This window comes from Zeugodacus cucurbitae, chromosome 2, assembly GCF_028554725.1.
Source record: "Zeugodacus cucurbitae isolate PBARC_wt_2022May chromosome 2, idZeuCucr1.2, whole genome shotgun sequence".
NCBI classification, from domain to species: domain Eukaryota; kingdom Metazoa; phylum Arthropoda; class Insecta; order Diptera; family Tephritidae; genus Zeugodacus; species Zeugodacus cucurbitae.
Window position 1 is genome coordinate 53,977,021 of NC_071667.1, and position 20,130 is coordinate 53,997,150.

The window sequence follows — 20,130 nt, forward strand, 5'->3', positions numbered from 1 at the left end:
TTCTTCCATTTTTGGCAACAAAAAGTTTGTTAGCATCGAACGATAGCGATCGCCATTCACCGTAACGTTGCGTCCAACAGCATCTTTGAAAAAATACGGTCCAATGATTCCACCAGCGTACAAACCACACCAAACAGTGCATTTTTCGGGATGCATGGGCAGTTCTTGAACGGCTTCTGGTTGCTCTTCACCCCAAATGCGGCAATTTTGCTTATTTACGTAGCCATTCAACCAGAAATGAGCCTCATCGCTGAACAAAATTTGTCGATAAAAAAGCGGATTTCACATTTCGAACCGAACACTGATTTTGGTAATAAAATTCAATGATTTGCAAGCGTTGCTCGTTAGTAAGTCTATTCATGATGAAATGTCAAAGCATACTGAGCATCTTTCTCTTTGACACCATGTCTGAAATCCCACGTGATCTGTCAAATACTAATGCATGAAAATCCTAACCTCAAAAAAATCACCCGTTATAAAGTAAGCACTAGTGAAGATATCGGTGCAGAACTTTGCACAAATTCTATGTTAATAGTGTGGCAGCCCCATTCTAAAAATCGCCGAAATCGGACCATAGGTTTTCAAGGCCCCATTTATCGAACATGAGGACCTCGGTGCTTCTGACCTAATATTAGGTTTTCCAACTTTCAAAGGACTTTATACAATATATATGATGAATATATATGACAAATTGTGTATTATATAATATAAATTCGGTTACACCCGAACTTAGCCCTTCCTTACTTGTTTTCTTATGACTTAATCACCTGGGAAAATTAATTTTACCAGATCAGAAAAAAAAGATTTTGTAGTATAGTGTTTTTGATGGATAAATTTTATTAAACTAATATTTATAATTCTAATAATTGTGCCTAACCGGTTCTTTTTTATAAGCTGATAGCAAATAAGTTTCCCAGATTCTTTAAATTTCAATAACAATCAACTTGATCAATATAATAATAATGAACAGAAAACTAGTAATTTTACAACAAACGTACAAATAAATTAATTAAAATTTACCAAACATCACGATTTAAAATGTCAATGAATGTTTAATTTCTCGAATTATTCCATATTGAGCAATGCTAACCAATACTTCAAACAGTGTTTCCCAATAATGTAAACACAGGTTTAGTATCTTAGGATACTATATGGCCTATCGTAATATGAAATATTGTTTCAGTAGCCAGGGCAATTACACTGGCGACTATATTTCAGTAGCCTTACAAAATTGGGGTATTTATCTCCGTTCTCGTCTTAGTTTTTTACCATTTTAGTGTTGAGTTAAAAATTATTTTTTCTTTAAGTTCATAATAATAATTACAATTAAAAAATTCTAATCATTTGAAAAATATATTTCTGTTTTAACAGCACCTGATGGCTGGTTGGCTGAACAACTACAATTTGAAATGTGAACCCGTGGATTACTCAGATGGGCCAATGTCGAAACGAGTAAGTGTATAAACATCAGAAATATAATAAATTCCACTGTTAATATATTTTGAGGTTGGGATCGTACTTATTAATAATTTGTGTTCAAGATTCCCATAAAACGAAATATTTGGATGAAGTAGAAAAATACATACTTTGCTCAGTAGACAGTATCTCAAATGTTTCTATTTTAGTCTTCATTGAGCATTTAATAATTTTGACATCTGATTCCATGTTGAATAGTATCGCGATTTGGCTTGGACAGACGTTTTTCGGAGAACTATAAAACTATAGCCACGAAATAACAAAGAATTAAATTCCATAGACAGCCACAAACTTTGAAAAGACAATACCCGCCTATATTTTTTGTCTCATCTATCACAATCCCTCGTTAGAACCTTTCTATTTTTTTGTTTACTATGTTCTCAAAGCAGTAGAAAATTTTAAGAAACAACCAATTTGTTTAGATAAAAGAGCGTAGCATAAATTCACTACACATCATCTGCATTGCATTCAGTCAGAAGATAAGCATGCCAAACAGCACGCAGTCAATCGCAACAAGTTAAAAGATCCAACAAAATTTTAATTTCCATATTTTAAACTTCGGCAGTAAGCCGCACTTTTTGAGCGCTTTATGAAATGCAAAAAAGCCCGTCGACTGCAATACGATTAGCTCATGTTTGTTTTCGTCGTCAACTTTCAAGGTTAATGTATGGCAAAAATGCGGTTTAAAACATGCACCCGAACAGCTGTATCAGCAGACAAAAACACGGCCCCAGAAAGCGACCAACGCCGAAAGGGAGAGTGTTGCGACGCACAGTTGACAACTCAAAACAAGAGATTAAAACGAATTTCTAGTTAACATAAAGCGACTAATAGCAATCCAAGCGTTTAATTTGTTGGTAATATTTATCAATATTTGAAATGCATTGAGACAGAAAATTTTTGATTTTTTGGGCGATCATCTCCCTACTCACTTACACCTCTTTTGTATTTTTTGTATTCTCTTTTTATTGACCAAAACGGGTATTTTCAAATACTTGTCGCAAGTTCAGACAAATATTTAATAATTAATTTATTCTTTAATATATAATTATTTGCTTAAATTAAAGGTGAATGCAAGCATGTGCTGTGTAGAATGCTGTGTATGTAGAGATTATATGAAGCTCAGGTTATTATTTAAATAAATAAATAATAATACAAGCATTAAAACAATTTGCATTTAATGGACTTTTAATTTTTGAATTGTCACCAAACCTGTTAGATTAATTTGAAGTCATTGATTTGTTAAAAAGAGAGTGTGAGAGCAGTGACTTTGCGAATTCTCTATTTATTACATTCAGCAAGTGAATTGTAAAATTACAAAATTTCTTTTGGGGTTTTTACATATCAAAGACAATTATAAAAATAACAAAAATATTTTTACGATTTAAATAATCTAATTTAATGGTTTCTTAATTAAATTAATTTCATAAATTTGAAAATGCAACCGGCGAAATGTTGATTTAATTGAAAAGTTATTATTTTAAGGGTTGCCAACCATTTCAAAAAATTTTTATACTGCAAATCTTCTCATGTTTCGCCTATTTTTTAAATGAATTGAATTTGAATTTTTAAATAGGTGGTTACCCCTCCTAAAATTAATTCAGAATACATATGTAATAAACAATTGGTATTGATATTAGAAAATAATTTAAAACGACGAAAACAAGACAAATAAATATAAATACTGCTATGCAAATTTAATGGGGTTCTAAATTACAATCTCATTTCATGCATATATTTGTACTAACTACCATATATGAAAATATTTTGACAATGACACAGCGAACGAAAAATAATGACTAAATAATTGCATGGTACTGGTTGTCTAGCGGTTGCATATCGGCTCTGTTGTCGTAATAGTAGGATTTTCTGAAGAAACGTTTGTTCTTTTTGTATATAAGTGGTTCTACATATGCGGTCACATACATATATATATATATATGAAGTTGTTTTGAAATGCTTGGCTGAGCGCGCGCCAAAATCTCATTGGAGCATTAAATGAATACAACAATTTACCTCTACAGACTATCTTATGTAGCTACATACATAAGTATACATACGTTTCTTTTAACGAAAATGTTCTGCGTGTACTTTTGAATGCGATTATATTTATATTTATTTGCGCTGTTCTGTGCTTGTTGTGTGTGTCGGCAACACTATTAGTTTAAAGTTATTATGTTATTGCATACTACAACTTCGCGCTGAACCGCCAACTGCAATCGGTGCCACCGAATTACTGATTGCAACAAGAAGCATTACTTATAAAATTAAGCATTTTCTTCTATATCATTTACTCTTGCCATCAAATCTAACTGCAGAGAGAAAATAGAAAATATACGAACGAATCGGGATTCAGTAGTGTGTTTCTATGAATTGTTTCGAGATCTACCTACAGGTACAAAGGAATTCAAATGGCTTTATAAATGAGGGATTATGGTTAAATTCCGCTATTAGCGTATGATTCTACAAATGGTTTATAAGGCATTAAATTCATTTATTCATTCACCTGAAACTAAACTAATCTTCTATATTAAGATATCTTAATATTTATTCAAGTTATCTCTTGCACAGACAGACATTTGGTAGATATACTGATCTCTGTGCAACATGTTGCGAGAGTATAAAAAAAGAATCTTACAAATCGTTGCCAAACTCTAAGCCAGCTTCTGAAATTTGCAACTATTTCCTCATCCCTCATCTAGATCGCAATTTTATATGCATTCGAAGCGATTACTTACTTGTTCGGCACGTTTCCTTCATGCTTCACGCTGTCAAATGCGGTAATAGCCATTAACCGGCACATGCTATTCATGCTCACAGCTATGAGCATTACATATTTGCGGTTACTTTTTTGTGTGCTTACAATAGAGCTACTGTTTACATTATTATTGTTGTACTTAGTTCTCATTTTTTGTGTTGTAAACTCAACTGTAATTGTTTACACAAAAAAAAAAGAAAAACCTTAAGAAACTCCGAAAGAGAAGCACTGAAAACCTACAACTATAATAATCGAAACATTTGTTTTTATGTTATGAAAACAACAACAGTAAAAACGAAATTAAAAGGTAATAACAAATAAACAACAAATACATGCAGCATATCAAGGTCGTCGCAATTACCTTCCACAACTACCTTCTTATTTATTGCGTCAATGCACTTGCCTTGCTTTACTTATATACTGTTTGAGTGGATATGTGTTATTTAGATGTACGCAGAAGTATACTAAGTACAAATGTATGTATGTATGTATGGATGTTTTGATGTTATTGACATCGCTCATACGCCCGGTAGGCAATGGAAGTTGTTACAGCCGCCACTTGAAGAACAAGTACTACTTACTCGTTTATATGTGTGTATGTATGTGTACAAGTACAAGTACATGTATTCATGTTTTACTTGTTGGCTTAAGTTGATTTATTGCATTGCATGTTTTATTGTTTTTGTTATTGTTAACTCTTGAATTAATTTAATGTGTCTTTTCGAACGGCCATACGTCAAAAAGGCGCTTACACAGTTATTTGTAATTTTGTTTATATGTTTTCTATATTGTTGTCTTTGTTCGACTGTTGAGGGCAGTTGAAGGTGTGGGCTTACAACGAAAACATAATTTGGGTGGGAAGTGAAATTAAATTATTTTTCAATCATAAAAACACAATATGGGTCTAGATCCATATGACATATAACGAATTTTCGAAAATTGTTTTTCGTTTCAAATGAAGTCCGGTTACTTCTTCCTAAAGAATACCGACATTATTAAGTTATTTCAAAGAACTCAAATATTTTTCAATTGCTATGATCTTTACCGCCTTTCATGTGATCCATTTAATTCTCGCCGATTACAGAAAATCGTAAAACAGCTCATTGAATAAATGCCAGACTTTTGAATACTACTGAAAATCGTATGCAACTCATTTTAGGTAAGAGATTTTAGGTAAAGGACCGTAAGTTTTATAATCATTTCTTCAACTTTTAATGGTTGTTTAAATTTTGGGTCCTAGATATATTTAAGAATAAATTATATATGTGACCGAAAATACCAAACCTTCGCAGTCAGCTCTCTGAACAACGGACTTAAGTCATATAATTTGAAAAAACCTAACTTACAGATTCTATGGCTGAACTCCGAGATTTGTACCCATTAAAATTTCCTCAGACGTATGTCGGATGTTGTGCGATTCTATGTGTTTTAAAAGAGTTATTGTGAGATTTTTAACTTTACTACGTGAGTACAAGACAGTAGTCTGCTTTACAGGCTTCAAAAAATCTATTTTTTTTGTTTTGTTTTAAATCTCTTCTAAAACTATCCAAGAATATGTCTTTAAAATTCCAGAGGCCAATTCGACATATTTTCGAAGCTAGAGCAGTTTTAGTGACCGAGCGTCGAGAAGGTGCGAAGTGGACCGAAAACTTTAAAGCGCGTTTTCTCGAGTTTTCATTTTCACAAGTGTTAGAAAACGGTGCCGGCGATAGTAAAAAAAATATACATATGTCCGATCGAAAAAAACTAAAGTGATGTAGCCTCAGTATTAAATCATCCTCTATTTGAACTAAAAAAGTTGGACAAAAGTATTATTTAAACTACTTTTTTTGCAACTTAAAGTCCAGTTTTTCTTAAAAAAGTGATTATTTTTTTCAAACTTAGTTCATAAAGAAAAGAAATTTATAAAAATTAAAAATAAATTTGGTTCGACTGATTCAGATGCATCGCACGACCCCCATCACCGACACCGATTTACAAATACAGACTCCAGACGCTCCAGACAAATACTTACAACTTTAAAAACATTTCAATATTTTTTAATAATAAATATTGGTTTTTAAGCGATAGTGTACTATCGTCTTAAAATTCCGTTTACCGCAATCATTTCCTTCCCTTTAAAAAAAATTGCTAAAAAACGCTTTTTTTCGGCTTCTAAAACAGACTACTCACTTCGAGTGCACGGAATGTATGAAAGTTAGAAGCCACACATTTTCAGTATAAATCCACTAAATTTTAAGAGTTTTAATTATATATTCATTTAAAAGATATAAAAAGTGTCAAAATGATTTACTAAGTTGGACGGATATTGACTGATACACGGTCAGTTCTTCAAAGCACTTCAGAAGCTCTTTTTTTAATGTTTCGAGCTTTACTTAAGTTCCATAGAACATGAACTGATGAGAATATCATGGTCACAATTATTACCTTGAACAAAGAAAATGTTCTCGATTTAATTCCATATGTTTTCTGTTATATTTCTAAGATATATATACAGATATATATTCTTAAATGTTTTAAATTTTTATTTTAATGTAACATTATTTCCACGCCTAAATATATGATTTCAAAAGCCAACGCACCACCTAAACCATATAAGTCCTGCTTACTCATGCGTAAATGAAACAATAAAACCATTTCAGGGGAAATCCAATACGCAACGAACAGAATTTACGCACTGCAGAAAAAAACATAATATACATATATAAATATACACATACAACCATTTATTTAATTTTACTTCCCCAAGGACATCAAGTTGTAGGTAATAATAGTAGCGTGCATTCATGATCATTTAAAATGAAAACCAGCTGTGTAAATATGGAATTTCCGGTGATGGTGTTTCCACACTTCCAATTAAACAGCTGTTAAATGTAACATTGGCAAGGTGCTGTAAAGCGCAAATAATAATAAAAAAACTAAGTTTAGCCATGTATAGATAGTAAAAATTTCAAATAAAAATACATTTAATAGGTATATACCTGATGTGTATGAATGTTTCATAATATTTACAACTTCATTTAGTGTTAAATATTACTTGGCAGATTTTTATTCTAGTTAATTGCAAAAATTCTGATTTATTAGTTTAATTTACTGTGTAATTGATCTGTAGTGAGTGTAATTAAATTAGGTGTGATGAAAGAACCATTATAATATAATATGATTTGTATACAAGTGGAATTATTATTTCAAGCATTTTGAAAAAAAAACAACGATTTTAAGGTGTGAGGGCATAAGCACTCAATTATTTTAATGACTTATTGACAGTTTTGTAAGACTCTATTGCTTCAAAATTTATTACTGTTCATAAGGAGCTGCATCAATTTAGCACAGAGTTTTTCTTCAAGACGGCAAGACCTATTCATTGCTAAATGTCTGCCTACACGTATGATAAGCATTTGATTCGATAATCTGTTAGGTTAGGTTAGGTTAAGTGGCTGTCAAACGACGCACCTAGGCCTTTGGGAGGCCCATTCTGATACCACTGAGACTGAGATCCCTCACACTATCGAGTCATCATTGAACCACCCTGTGGTCCTGATAAAGTGAAAAAGTTCACACAGTTTGACATGAGAAACTTCGCTCACATCCTCGAGAAAACCGCGTCCAATAGTTGCGATTCTTTTCCTATACAGAGCCTTGCATCCACAGTCTGCTGGCGTGTTTCCCAATCAGACAGTGTCACATTAACACCCCTACAAGGGTTCTTGTTCTTATTTCATTCCTCTTAAATTTCGATAAGCGACAAGTACGGCTCTTATTCCACTCTGGCCACGTTTGTCTGCTTACGGAGCAAGTCGTTACTGGTTTCCATTGTGATTCAGCCGTATCTACTTCATGTTTATAGATTAAGTATTTGCAAGTTGCCAGAGGTAAATAGGAATATGAATATTTGTCAGGTCGCTAACACTCTTTTTTACAGAATGGGAAGGCTTTCTTTAATTGCAGTGATCTCTGCAATGTTCCGGCATCCGGTAGGCGATTCTGGTATCTAGTTTTTCTGAGAAACTCCAACTCGTTTGTCTAGTTTTAAACCGATTAATTCTTATTCATCTGTATTAAATCTAATATAAAACATCTCTAAGTATAAACACATAGTTAATTGAGCTAATTAGTTCTACGGCTTAATTGAATTCAATTAGCTTTACATAATCTAAAAAAAGGTTGGAACAAAAATTATTTGTATATAAATAAAATTATTTGTATGTAAAAAAAATAGAAATCTTAGTTCATGAGCAATTAAGAATCTCCAAATATGTCATAATAATATTCGCACATTTTTTTGAGTTCATAATCTATTCACACCTTCCTGTCCTCAACGATTTTTTAGAATTCAAATTTACACCTCATAATTGGTCTTAACACTTTGTGGTTTGGCCTACAAGCAGAGCCATTGATAATTGCCGCGAAATAGCTAACAAATACAAACTAAATCAGCAAATATGGGTTATTTGAACGAACATTATGGCATGAAAACAAAAAGCTGCTATGTAACTAACTTTGTAAATATGTATGTATGTAAGTGTATGGTATTTTGGTCCAATATATTTATGCCAAATACAAAACCAACTAAGTCTCTTTTATCTAATCCGTTGTAACATTGCAAAAAAAACAGTATAAAATGCCAACCGTGTGACTTTTATAGTATTTACTAAAAAAAAATAAGCATAAACATATATATAAACAAACATACATATATACTTATGATTGTAAAGCTTTATGTAAAATCATTGATGCCCACAGTGACGATGTCGCTTACAGTTTACGCCATTCGCCTTTTATGTATGTGTTTTACTGTTGTTGACTAATTCTTTGCAAAAACAATTTCCAAACTTTTGATATTTATAGTTTCTTTATTTTATTTTCTTTTTTTGAGCCAAAAAGTGCGAATATCTGTTATGACGGAATAAATATGTAAATATTTACGTATATATATGTGAATGTATTATTTGGACGCGTGTCTGCGATGTAAGGTCACTGAGCAAGCGACTATCAAAAAGCCGAAATTGTTTTTGTTTGTGAATGCTACAGTTTAATTTTGAATATGCAAACGTCTGGCAGAAAGGTCCAGACTAAAATTGTTGAATATGTATGGAAGGCAAACTATTTACACTAATAAACAAAATTTAAATATTTTTGTAGTAGTTTTAGAATTATTACAATCTCTTTTATTTATTTACTTATTAATATTTTTTAAATTAATTATAATTTTATTTAACTATTTTTATTTTTTTTTTGCAGATGCTAAATCTCTGTTACGTCTACTACCTCTCGAAATTGACTGAATTTGCTGACACAATTTTCTTTGTGCTGCGGAAAAAATCATCACAAATAACATGGTTGCATGTGTACCATCACTCGGTGACGCCATTGGAGACCTGGGTGCTGGTTAAGTTCTTGGCTGGTGAGTTTTTAAGACTTAGAAAACTTCTAATATACAATTTTGATCTCAATATTAATAATTTCAAAAATTATATTTAAATTTATGAAATTAAACTAACTAATTATAATTCAGATTTTCAAGAAAAAAATGTACATACATTTTTAAAATAATTTCATTTGCGAGATTTCCTAAAATCTTTATTTTGATAACAATTTGTAAATAGGTGGCAACTCTTCGCAAAAATCTCTTGGCCAGAATTCTTTCTTTTATTTAATTTGATTGCCCAAAATTTGGCATTTACCGTTATCCATTTACTTTTAAATTTACTTTTAAAATGTTGGGCATAATTTTTCTCCTCAGACATATTTTCAACTGCGTTCTAAGTCTATTAGTTTGATATTTATTCCAAACCCTTTAACTTTTCTGTTATAAATCATCCAATTTTTACAATGAACTTTCCAAAAAATAATCAAATGAGCTGACTGGAACTTTGCCAGCTCCCTGTTGTGACTTTCCCTGCTTTATTCGGATTCGATTCATCGTGTCTTGTCCAATCGGATGACTGCCAATTGAATTCCGAAATGAAATGATTGGCTTGTTCTTAGAATCATAAAGTGGTTTTGCTCAATTGCGCGGCGCCTACTCTAATCTGTTCAATTGATATCTTAAGATTGTTCAGTATCCAAATCAACTGTACGATCATCAAAAACAATTTTATGGATTTTATTGATGTATTCATTCGTTCGTATGACTTTTATTTTCCGAATGATTACTGATTTTTAGCCCCTATAATCTATTTTTGGATCGCATTCATTGTTTTACTAAATTCTAAGATAAGTTAAAAATATACAAGGTTCCTACTGGAGCTCGATAGAAAGGGCTGTAGGACCATGGTTGGCATTCTTACCGGTCACAGCCTTGTAGCAGCACATGCCTATAAAATGGGGCTGTCAGATCGGGAGGAATGCAGAAAATGTCAAGAGCGGGGCACCAAGGAAACAGTGGAGCATCTCTTATGCGTTTGTCCTGCGTTAACGAGACAGCGATTTAGATACTTAGGGGCCCCACAGTACGATAAGTTAGAGAAGATATCGTTAGTGAAGCCTCATAAACTATTAAAATTCACGACAGGCGCAGGCATCCTGAACGATGACTACTACTCAGGGAACACGTAAAGGCACTCCATTCTGGTATCTGGTACCAGACCAACCTAACCTAACCTATGTAGTCACACAGATTTTGAAACATACTTAATTTTTAATATAAATCCACTTCGACGGTACACCTTCTTTTGAACTCGGAACATAACTGTAATTGTTCATGATAGAACAGTATTCAACTTTTATATGTGTTATATTTAATTACTCACAATTGTATTTTGCTAATTTTTCAAATGTTCAATATTCATTTCAGGTGGCAATGCAACATTCCCCAATCTGCTGAACAATTTCGTGCATGTCTGCATGTATTTCTACTATATGATGTCCGCCATGGGACCAGAATACGCCAAGTTTCTGTGGTGGAAGAAGTATATGACTGAATTGCAAATCGTAAGTACCATACATACAAACTAAATAATGTATAAAAGTTTAGCTAAACTAAACACAAACAACAAACATTTAAGCGCTTAAATATTTTAAATACAATTAATTGTGTCCTCGTCTACAGTTAAGAAAAAAATGTTGTAACTACAAAAATGTATGCCAAAAACTAGAAAATTCACTAACAAAAATAATAAGTACACAAGTTGATTACAGCCGCAGAGCCACAGCTTGCGCTGCTAACTAGAATTATTGGCAAATTTCGGCCAAGCGACCACATGCAATGCCCAAAGCCAAACGCAAACGAGATACACGTAATATTGCCTGAATATAAATAACATGCCGAGAATATTATTTTAAATAAATATGCTTATTTTGTAATTGAAAAAACCTGTTGGAAAATTCTGCACAGCGCTCAGCTTGGAGTGGTAATCAGTTATTGTGCTGACTGCAAAGAAATAAAGTCAGCCGGAAAGGCTTGGGTAATTGTTGTTTACTAGCGAGTAAATATTTGTGCACAGTATGTGTGAGCAAAAGACCAAAAGTGGCAAAACGTTTCATTTAAATAACGACCAGTACGTGTGCTCATTAGGTTAGGTCAGTTTGCGCAAAAACCAAGTTTAGACACACCTTTGGGGGTCTTAGCGCAGTTTGCGCAGATGTGTGAAAAACAATAACAAGTTGTTGATTGAAAATTATGTACTATTATTAAAAATATACTCAAAGGAATTGACCTCCGAAATTATAGATTTTCGAAAATCAGCAGAAATAGTTTTCACACCCAACACGTCAGGGTTGAATGGTAAATTTCAAATAGTTTCTAGGATCGACTTGTCATATTTTGTTGAAAATGTCTGTCAAACAAAATATTGATTCAAACAAGAACTCTAATAGAACGAGATCAATATGTCTACAATTCCAAAATTGGTTTAATTTTCTTCGAAGTGAAACATACTTGTTAAAACTATTTAGGATTTGTCCATTCTTGAGGTACTCATATTAGTGATAAGTCTTTAGCTTTTTATATTCTATATACGGTTATAGAGAATTATCTTCATGGTTCATCAATGGTAGTCAACACGAATGAATCTCTTTGCCGAGCACAGATTGTTCGCGAACGGATCGATCATAAAATGTCATATTTGTCTAGTTTGCAATCAGTTTACAGCATAGATACTTTCTAGCCCAACAACTGTTCGACAGAAATCCGACCAATTCGCGAAGATAGTTTACGAAGCGACCCAATATTGTAGATCCGATCAAACACCAGTTGGTTTGAAGAACAAACGCCTTCTGAAATGTTTCCGCTATCAGAAAACATTTGTAATGGTATCAGTTTTATATACATATGTATAATAGGAACCCACGTTTGGTATAGTCATAGTGTTTACGTCTAAAAACTGCACTTCGGTGTTTGTGTATTTTCCATATATTTTTTCTGATAAGGAATTTTCTTATTTAAGTCAAAAATACCCAATATTTGACCACCTGATCACATCACATGATTTTCGAATGAGTTCCATTTTTTCATAGAGCGGGAGGCCATCACCTCATTGGGACGAACTTTTGATAGACAATTCATACAAAAAATGGGCTCATCCGTTGAACTCTAGAGCGTGTGTCTCATAAAGATTACTTTTGTTCCGTTAAATCTATGGTTTATTTAGATAAACTAGCTATGCCAGGTTCGGAGCTAACCCCAGTTACAAAGTAAAACCCTAAATGCTATAAAAGTAGAATAACGTTCGATCGACAAGATGTGACAAAATGCACTCGTGAGCTTCAAACACAAAATTTGAGATTTAGTGTCATATTTAGTGCTTATGAAAATTAAAAAAAAAAACCTATCTCGGCTAGACTTTGACCAGAAATTATCGAAAAGTTACATAATCGCCAAAAAATTAGCGACTCTCCCTAGTATATATGCAAAGACGCTGGCTGCTGTGATAATATCACTCGACCAAGTCAGTTATTGGGTAATACTTGTTGTTCTTGTGGTGACTGTAAGCAAAGTTGACTGGGCAAAGCGCATCGTTCTTTAGTCGCAGTTCAACTTGTCGACTTCGCGAATTCGCGACTTCGCCGACGCCAATTTACATATCTAATAAACACAAACATGCATGTATGGGCAAATGTGTGTAATATTTATTGTATTTGTTGTTGTCCACTTGTATTTGGTTGCCTAAATTTTGGCAAAATAATTAAGTAAAATTAAATGACGCTTGTAAGCGGCCGCAAGAATGTCATTGACAGCAGCGTATCAACCCTCTTAGTGCTGTCTCTGTACACTTTATGGCGATTTGGCGATCTTTTAGCGCATGCGGCTTTACGTGGCGAGGTCGTGTAGGCAATAGAACCTGTTGAGGCGCTTACACCAACATATGCACAGATTGTAAACAAATTCTGAACTGTATGCAGTGTTCATTACAAAAAAAAAGTGGTGGAGTCAACAAATCAAATTAAATGGCATTGGCTTTATTTATTCATTTTGTTGTGTGTTAAATTTTGCGCAAAATATTTTGGTAAATAAATTTATTGTATAACCAAATAAAAATGAATACATATTATTTAAATACTTAAGAGAGGCTCTTTTCATTTAGTACTTTATAATATATTTTTAACAGAGTTACCACCTATTAGAAATAGTAAAAAAACGAAAACAAGCAAGGAAGGGCTATGTTCGGGTGTAACCGAACGTTTTATACACTCGCAATTTATTTATTTAATTTTATAAATATAACAAACCATTTGACCCAAATATTCGTCATATATATGGTATGAAGTCCATTAAAAGTAGTACCATTTTTGGCACGGAGACATATTATTAGGAGAAAAATATTCCCGCTAAATTCCTTCAAAATGTCTGAGAGACTTACTTATATTTTCGGTGAAAATTTAATTAGAAACTTTGAGGTCCCCATGTTCGATATATGGGGCCTTCAAAACTTATGGTCCGATTTCGCCGATTTTGAGAAGGGCGATGCCACACTATAAATACAGTGTTAGTGTAAAGTTCTGTTCTGATATCTTGACTAGTGCTTTGTTTTCAACATAACCTTTGTATGAGAGGTGGGTGTGGTTATAATCCAATTTCCTCTATTTTTGGACTGAACTGAAACGACTCTAGAGAGTTTTCCTGATATAGCTTTAGTAGTTTCCGAGATATGTACAAAAAACTTAGTAGGGGGCGGGGTCACGCGCACTTCCCCAAAAAAATTACATCCAAATATGCTCCTAGCGCACTCCTTTGTACCACATTTTACTTCCATAGCTTTATTTATAGCTTAGTAATGGCACTTTACGAGTCTTCGGTTTTCGTCATTTTGTGGGCGTAACAGTGGTGCGATTTCGCCATCTTCGAAAGCAACCTTCCTAGTTGTTATTAACTTGAAATGTCTATGGTGCAACCGGTTGCACAGAGTATAATAGTATAGTTTAATGTCTGTCCGTCCGTCTGTCCGTCTGTCCGTGCAAGCGGTAACTTGAGTAAAAATTAAGATATCTTAATGAAACTTGGAACACATGTTCCTTGGCACCCTGAGGAGGTTGCTTTCGAAAAAAGGAGGTTGCTTTCGCTCACAAAATGGTGGAAACCGAAAACCTATCCAGTGTCATAACTAAGCCATAAATAAAGTTATGAAAATGAAATTTGGAACATAGGATCCCATTAGGGAGGGGCACATTTGGATGTAATTTTTGTGGAAAAGTGGGCGTGACCCCGCCCCCAAATAGGTTTTTTGTATATAACTCGCAAACCAATAAAGCTATATAAGCCAAACTTTCTGCAATCGTTTCTTTTAGCCATTTCCTTATACAGTCCAAAAATGAAAGAAATCGGATAATAACCACGCCCACCTCCCATACAAAGGTTAGGTTGAAAATTACCAAAAGTGGGTTAACTCCCTAACGAAAAACGTCAGAAACACCAAATTTTACATACGAAATGGAAGAAGGAAGCTGCACTAAGTTTTTTTTACAAAATGGAAAATGGGCGTGGCGTCGCCCACTTATGGGTCAAAAACCATATCTCAAGAACTATTCGACCGATTTCAATGAAATTCGGTATATAACACTTTCTTGACACCCTGATGACACGGGTGGAATATCGGTTCACAACTACGTCTACTTTCCATATAACTCAATTTTGAATTCCATCTGATTCGTTCACTTTATAATGTATTCATAAGGAACCAATGAAGCTAGCGGAATAAAACTTTACACAAATACTCTATTTGAGCTGTGACATCACTTGTGGAAAAATTGTCTAAATCGGACCATGACTTTTCAAGGCCCCTGATATCGAACATGAAGAACTCAGTGCCTAAGGTTAATTTTTCACCGAAAATATTGGTAAATCCCTCAGTTATTTTAATGTAATTCATTCCCTATGAATTTTTTTCTTATAACAGTTTCTCTCTGTACCTGAAATGGTAAAAATCGGGTCATAACTTCCCCCAGATCCCATATACCTAATTATAAATAATATTAAATTAAGTGAGCGTATAGTCTTCGATACATTGTATCTTGGTGGTGAAAACGAGTGAAATCGGTTTAGGAATTACCTCAGTCCCCATATACTATTTATGATGATTTTCGTTATTCTATTGAACTTTATACCGAATATATGGGTGGAATTCTGTTATCTCTATAAAATTACATCATTAAATTGCGAGAGTATAAAATGTTCCTTTACACCCGAACTTAGCCCTTCCTTACTTGTTTATGTTAGAAACAACCGTTTTGTGAACACAACTTTGCGAGAGTATAAATATAACACGTAATGTGATTAAGAATGCCGTATATTTCGAAAGTATTCGAAGAAATTCGAATACATTTACATTGTCTTTCAAATGAAAGAATGCCTTCCAAAAGTATTCAACTTGGCTTTAATATTAATTGTTTTGCACTAGAGTACCATACAGCATGGAAAAATTGTATGAAAGTTTTTGATTTAAGCATGATTAGAGTTAACACCTATCGAAAATATTAAACTTTTGTTAGAAAATTAGGAATCAAAATAATTATAGTTAAAAGCGAAAGCAAACACTTCCTACCAAAGGCAATAAAACTATTTTTGAAACGTTTTTACTTTGCACTTTTTGATGTTGAACATAACCAATGTTGTTTGTCCTGTTGTAAGTTACATATTACATAAAGCGAAGTAGTGAAACGAAATAAATTAAATTCCTACATTTATTTGCTAGACATGGTACAAATAAGCTGTTCAAATATTTGAAATAAATAGCAACTAGAAAGTCTACATGGAGCAACTAACGAAAGATGCAATAATAATATTATAATACATTGCCATCAGGAAATGTGTTTACCCTCTAATAAATTAACCAACTAATGCAACGAAATATTTTCGCTGTTTTAATTAAATTCACAATATATCGAAGTAAAAGAAATGTTATTTGTTTGAAAATATGACAATATTGTATCATGCATTTGCATTTTTAGCCATTCGCTTGGCTTCTAAATACAAAAAATTACCGTCCAGCAATTGTATAAAATATTCCATACCGCTCTTTTCATTGTTTTTTATCAATACATATGTAAATAGGAATTTTTGAAAATATTAGAAACGGAAAAACCGACTTGTAAAACCGGCATCTATTCAAATGGAATATTGAAGAAACCCAATGCATTATTGTTTCTTAAAAAACAATAAAAAATATATTTCAATACATATAATAAAAATCATTAAACTTTTATTTATTAACTTTCTTTATAAATCACAGTCAGAAAATTCCATTTAATGAATCAAAAATAATTTCATTGGCAAACTCATTTTAGAATGTCTACCAGTACAAGTATGATCGTAAATTATGGCTTGGGTTGTACAAAATTTGAAAAGAAACACAGCAGCTTTAAAAGTATTTGAAGCATTTCATTTGATCGCGGTTTTTTTGAACTCATGTTAGCTTGTCCCACCACTTGTAATTAAAATTTCTAAATAATAAAAATAATTATTCAACCAATTTGACAAATAAATTGTTTTTAAATAAGAAATTAAAATTTGAATTTATATAAGTATAATGCTATATTGATAGGCAAATGCAAATAATACATTTGTTTAATATTAATTCGACAAATATAGCGAGATCAATGGACCCGATTGTGTCATTAAAAGCTCAGTTTTGTTGTATGTCTGCAATGCGGATCTTACTCAAGGTTAAGTAAATCCATTACATGCATGTTAACATACATATGTTATTCGGTTATTAAGAAATTTGAACGTTATTCGAGTGGTAACAAATCTTCAAATATTAAGAGAAAAAAAGTAAAAAATATCCATTTATTTATTTACTTTTATTAAGATTTTTTTATTTTTTTTTTTTACTCGGCATAAAGTGAACTAGAACAACGAATATCATTATTTATAGTATATCACAGCTCGGTAATTCCTGGATCGTTTTCAACTCTTTTTGCCACCAAGCTATATCATATCCACTTCGCTTTGATATCGCACATATTAACCGATATTTAAGGAATAAAGTCCACCGGATCTTTAAAAATCAGTATATGAAGTATACGGGGGCTAGAGGAAGTATTGACCTGAGTTTGACCATTTTTGGCACAGAGGCACACTGGGAAAAAAAGATCTCATTTGAATTTCTTTAGAATATCTGAGAGATTTACTGATATTTTCATTAAAACATTAACCACAAGAACTGAGTTCCTGATTTTCTATATCTGGGATCTTGAAAAGTTATAGTCCTATTTTTTTAAGGATTTAATGACGAAAAAATTATTTCATAATTATTTTTTTAACCACTACCGTATGTAAATCACAAATATGAAAAGTGATTTTTTTAAAGCATAATTCAATTCAATTGTTATCTTCGCCGGCATTGTTTCGCATGATAGCAATAACTCTTAGTTGTTGCTACAATTCAATTATCTAATGTGCACATAGATAAACATAACTCTGCATATACGGGTATTCTACGTAAGTCTATCGCTTTCGCAGCATACAACATTGCTGCCATTAATTGCGATTTATCGCGCATAAAATACTTTCAAATATGAGTACTCGCAAGAATATACAGTACAATATACTGTACTGTGAATACATATATACTTATAGTTGACGACGTGTTCGCGCTTTTTGTCTGCAGCTGCACTCACTTTAGTGGGGGAAAACTGCTGGCTGAGTGGAAGCAGGCGTATTAGTGGAAGTCACCATTAAAAGTGGAAGTGGCAACACGCTGGCTGATTCGCAGCTAACTCTTTGCTATTCCACTTTTGTGGTTTTCCGTTTGGTTTCCACTCAAAGCTTGCGATATTAGTTCTTTTTCTGCTTATATGATTTTTATGATAGTTATGGGTTTGTTGTTGTTATTAGTTTGTATTATACTTCAAATAAAATTTGCTTAATTTTGTTGTTGTGTTTTTGCATTTGCTAACTGATTTTTGGTTTCACTTGTCCGATTACAACATCCTTGATTATCAAAAGCGCATTTTGTTTATATACATATATATATATATACTCGTTCGTTATAAAAGTCTATGTAAAGATATTTCGTTTATACGAGTTTTATCCAATTTTTTCTCGAATCTCGCAATATCTAACCCGCATGTGCGCCGCCTGTAAGTCATCTGTTGTCAACGCAACTAAGCGCATAGTTACTGAACATAAGCAACATTTAAGCATTGCAGGCATTACGTACAAATACTACCAATAAATCGTGTCTGCATTTGTCAACTGATTTACTGCAATTCTACTTGCATTTACCGTTTGATTCTCGTATCTTGTTTACTTCTGTGCAAAAGTCATTGACCGATATTCTTGTAAATGTTGTGTTGTTTGTGAGTAAGAGAGAAGAATAACTTGCTTACTTGAAAAAATTACGATAATAATTTTGCTTTATACAACAATAAATTTCAAAAAAGTATATGGAACAATGAATCTTTAGATTGGTAATATGCACTAACGAAAAATTCTGTATAACATTAGGAAATTAAAAGGAATACAGAGAACAATCTGTGCAGGGGTTATAATAATTTGGTTGGAACCGAAAGATTTATGGACATCTTGAACCAGTTCATAACTAAAATAAATCAGCCTATATGCCCCAAAAGTTGGGCCACAATAGTTACTTGCAAGTAAAGATACCCTCTAGATGCAAAGATGTAGTAGAAGAGGAGGATTATATTCCAGTCTATACCGACGGATCGTAAAAGGACTGTGGAGTAGGTACAGGGGGTATATGTACTTCAGGGATCTTGACATCTCTCTAACCATCTACCAAACTCAGATAGAATCTTGCAAGAAGAAGTACTATACATAAAGAAGACTTGTAATGTATGCACTACTAAAGAACTACGTTAAGTTAAAGAAAGCAAAGATATATAATGATAGCCAGGCTTCATTACTGCCCTTATTGTCATCAAAGATTAATTTCACCATAGTCAAGAATTGCATGAAGTGTTTGAGCTCACTGACAGATAAACTCCTTTTGCTCATAATCTAATTTCCCGGCTGCAGGAACATTTTCGGAAACGAAAAAACTTACGGGTAATAGTTTCTCTAAACGAAACCGAGGCATAGCTAATACCATGTCCACTAGGAACGTTCAAGAGAAAGGATTACACAAAATTAAAAAAAGCTCAAAACTCGATAACAACTTGCAAAAAAAAATTGCAAAGCATATATGGCCTGAATATGACCAGATAAGAAATATAGAGAGAAATATAGAAGACGTATAGAATAGGTCCTGAAAAAGACTTACAGACTTACAGCTACGATAACAGGACATAGTCCATTTGAAAAAAAATGTGTTGAAAAAGGGTGTTCTCCGATTTTGCAAACTGGTGTTTCGTTGATTTGCAATTCAGGAGTAATTTCAATGCCGAATGTACAGATGTGTGCCTACTAACAGGTTGCCAAGTTGCCCATATTCCCGTTATGCTTTGATGGTGAAAATGAGTGAAATCGGTTCAGGAATTACCACGGCCCTCATATACAA

General features: G+C 33.0%; 1 protein-coding gene across 1 annotated transcript in view; it reads left to right on the forward strand.

The window, feature by feature from the left end:
- The window catches only part of LOC105213525 (elongation of very long chain fatty acids protein 1), a 46,894-nt gene that overhangs the window by 11,988 nt on the left and 14,776 nt on the right, over positions 1-20,130 (forward strand). Inside the window, exons 3-5 of the mRNA XM_054234829.1 lie at positions 1,372-1,452; positions 9,476-9,638; positions 11,031-11,167. Of these exons, the coding sequence (XP_054090804.1) occupies positions 1,372-1,452; positions 9,476-9,638; positions 11,031-11,167 (381 nt within the window). The remainder of the gene's footprint in view (positions 1-1,371; positions 1,453-9,475; positions 9,639-11,030; positions 11,168-20,130) is intronic.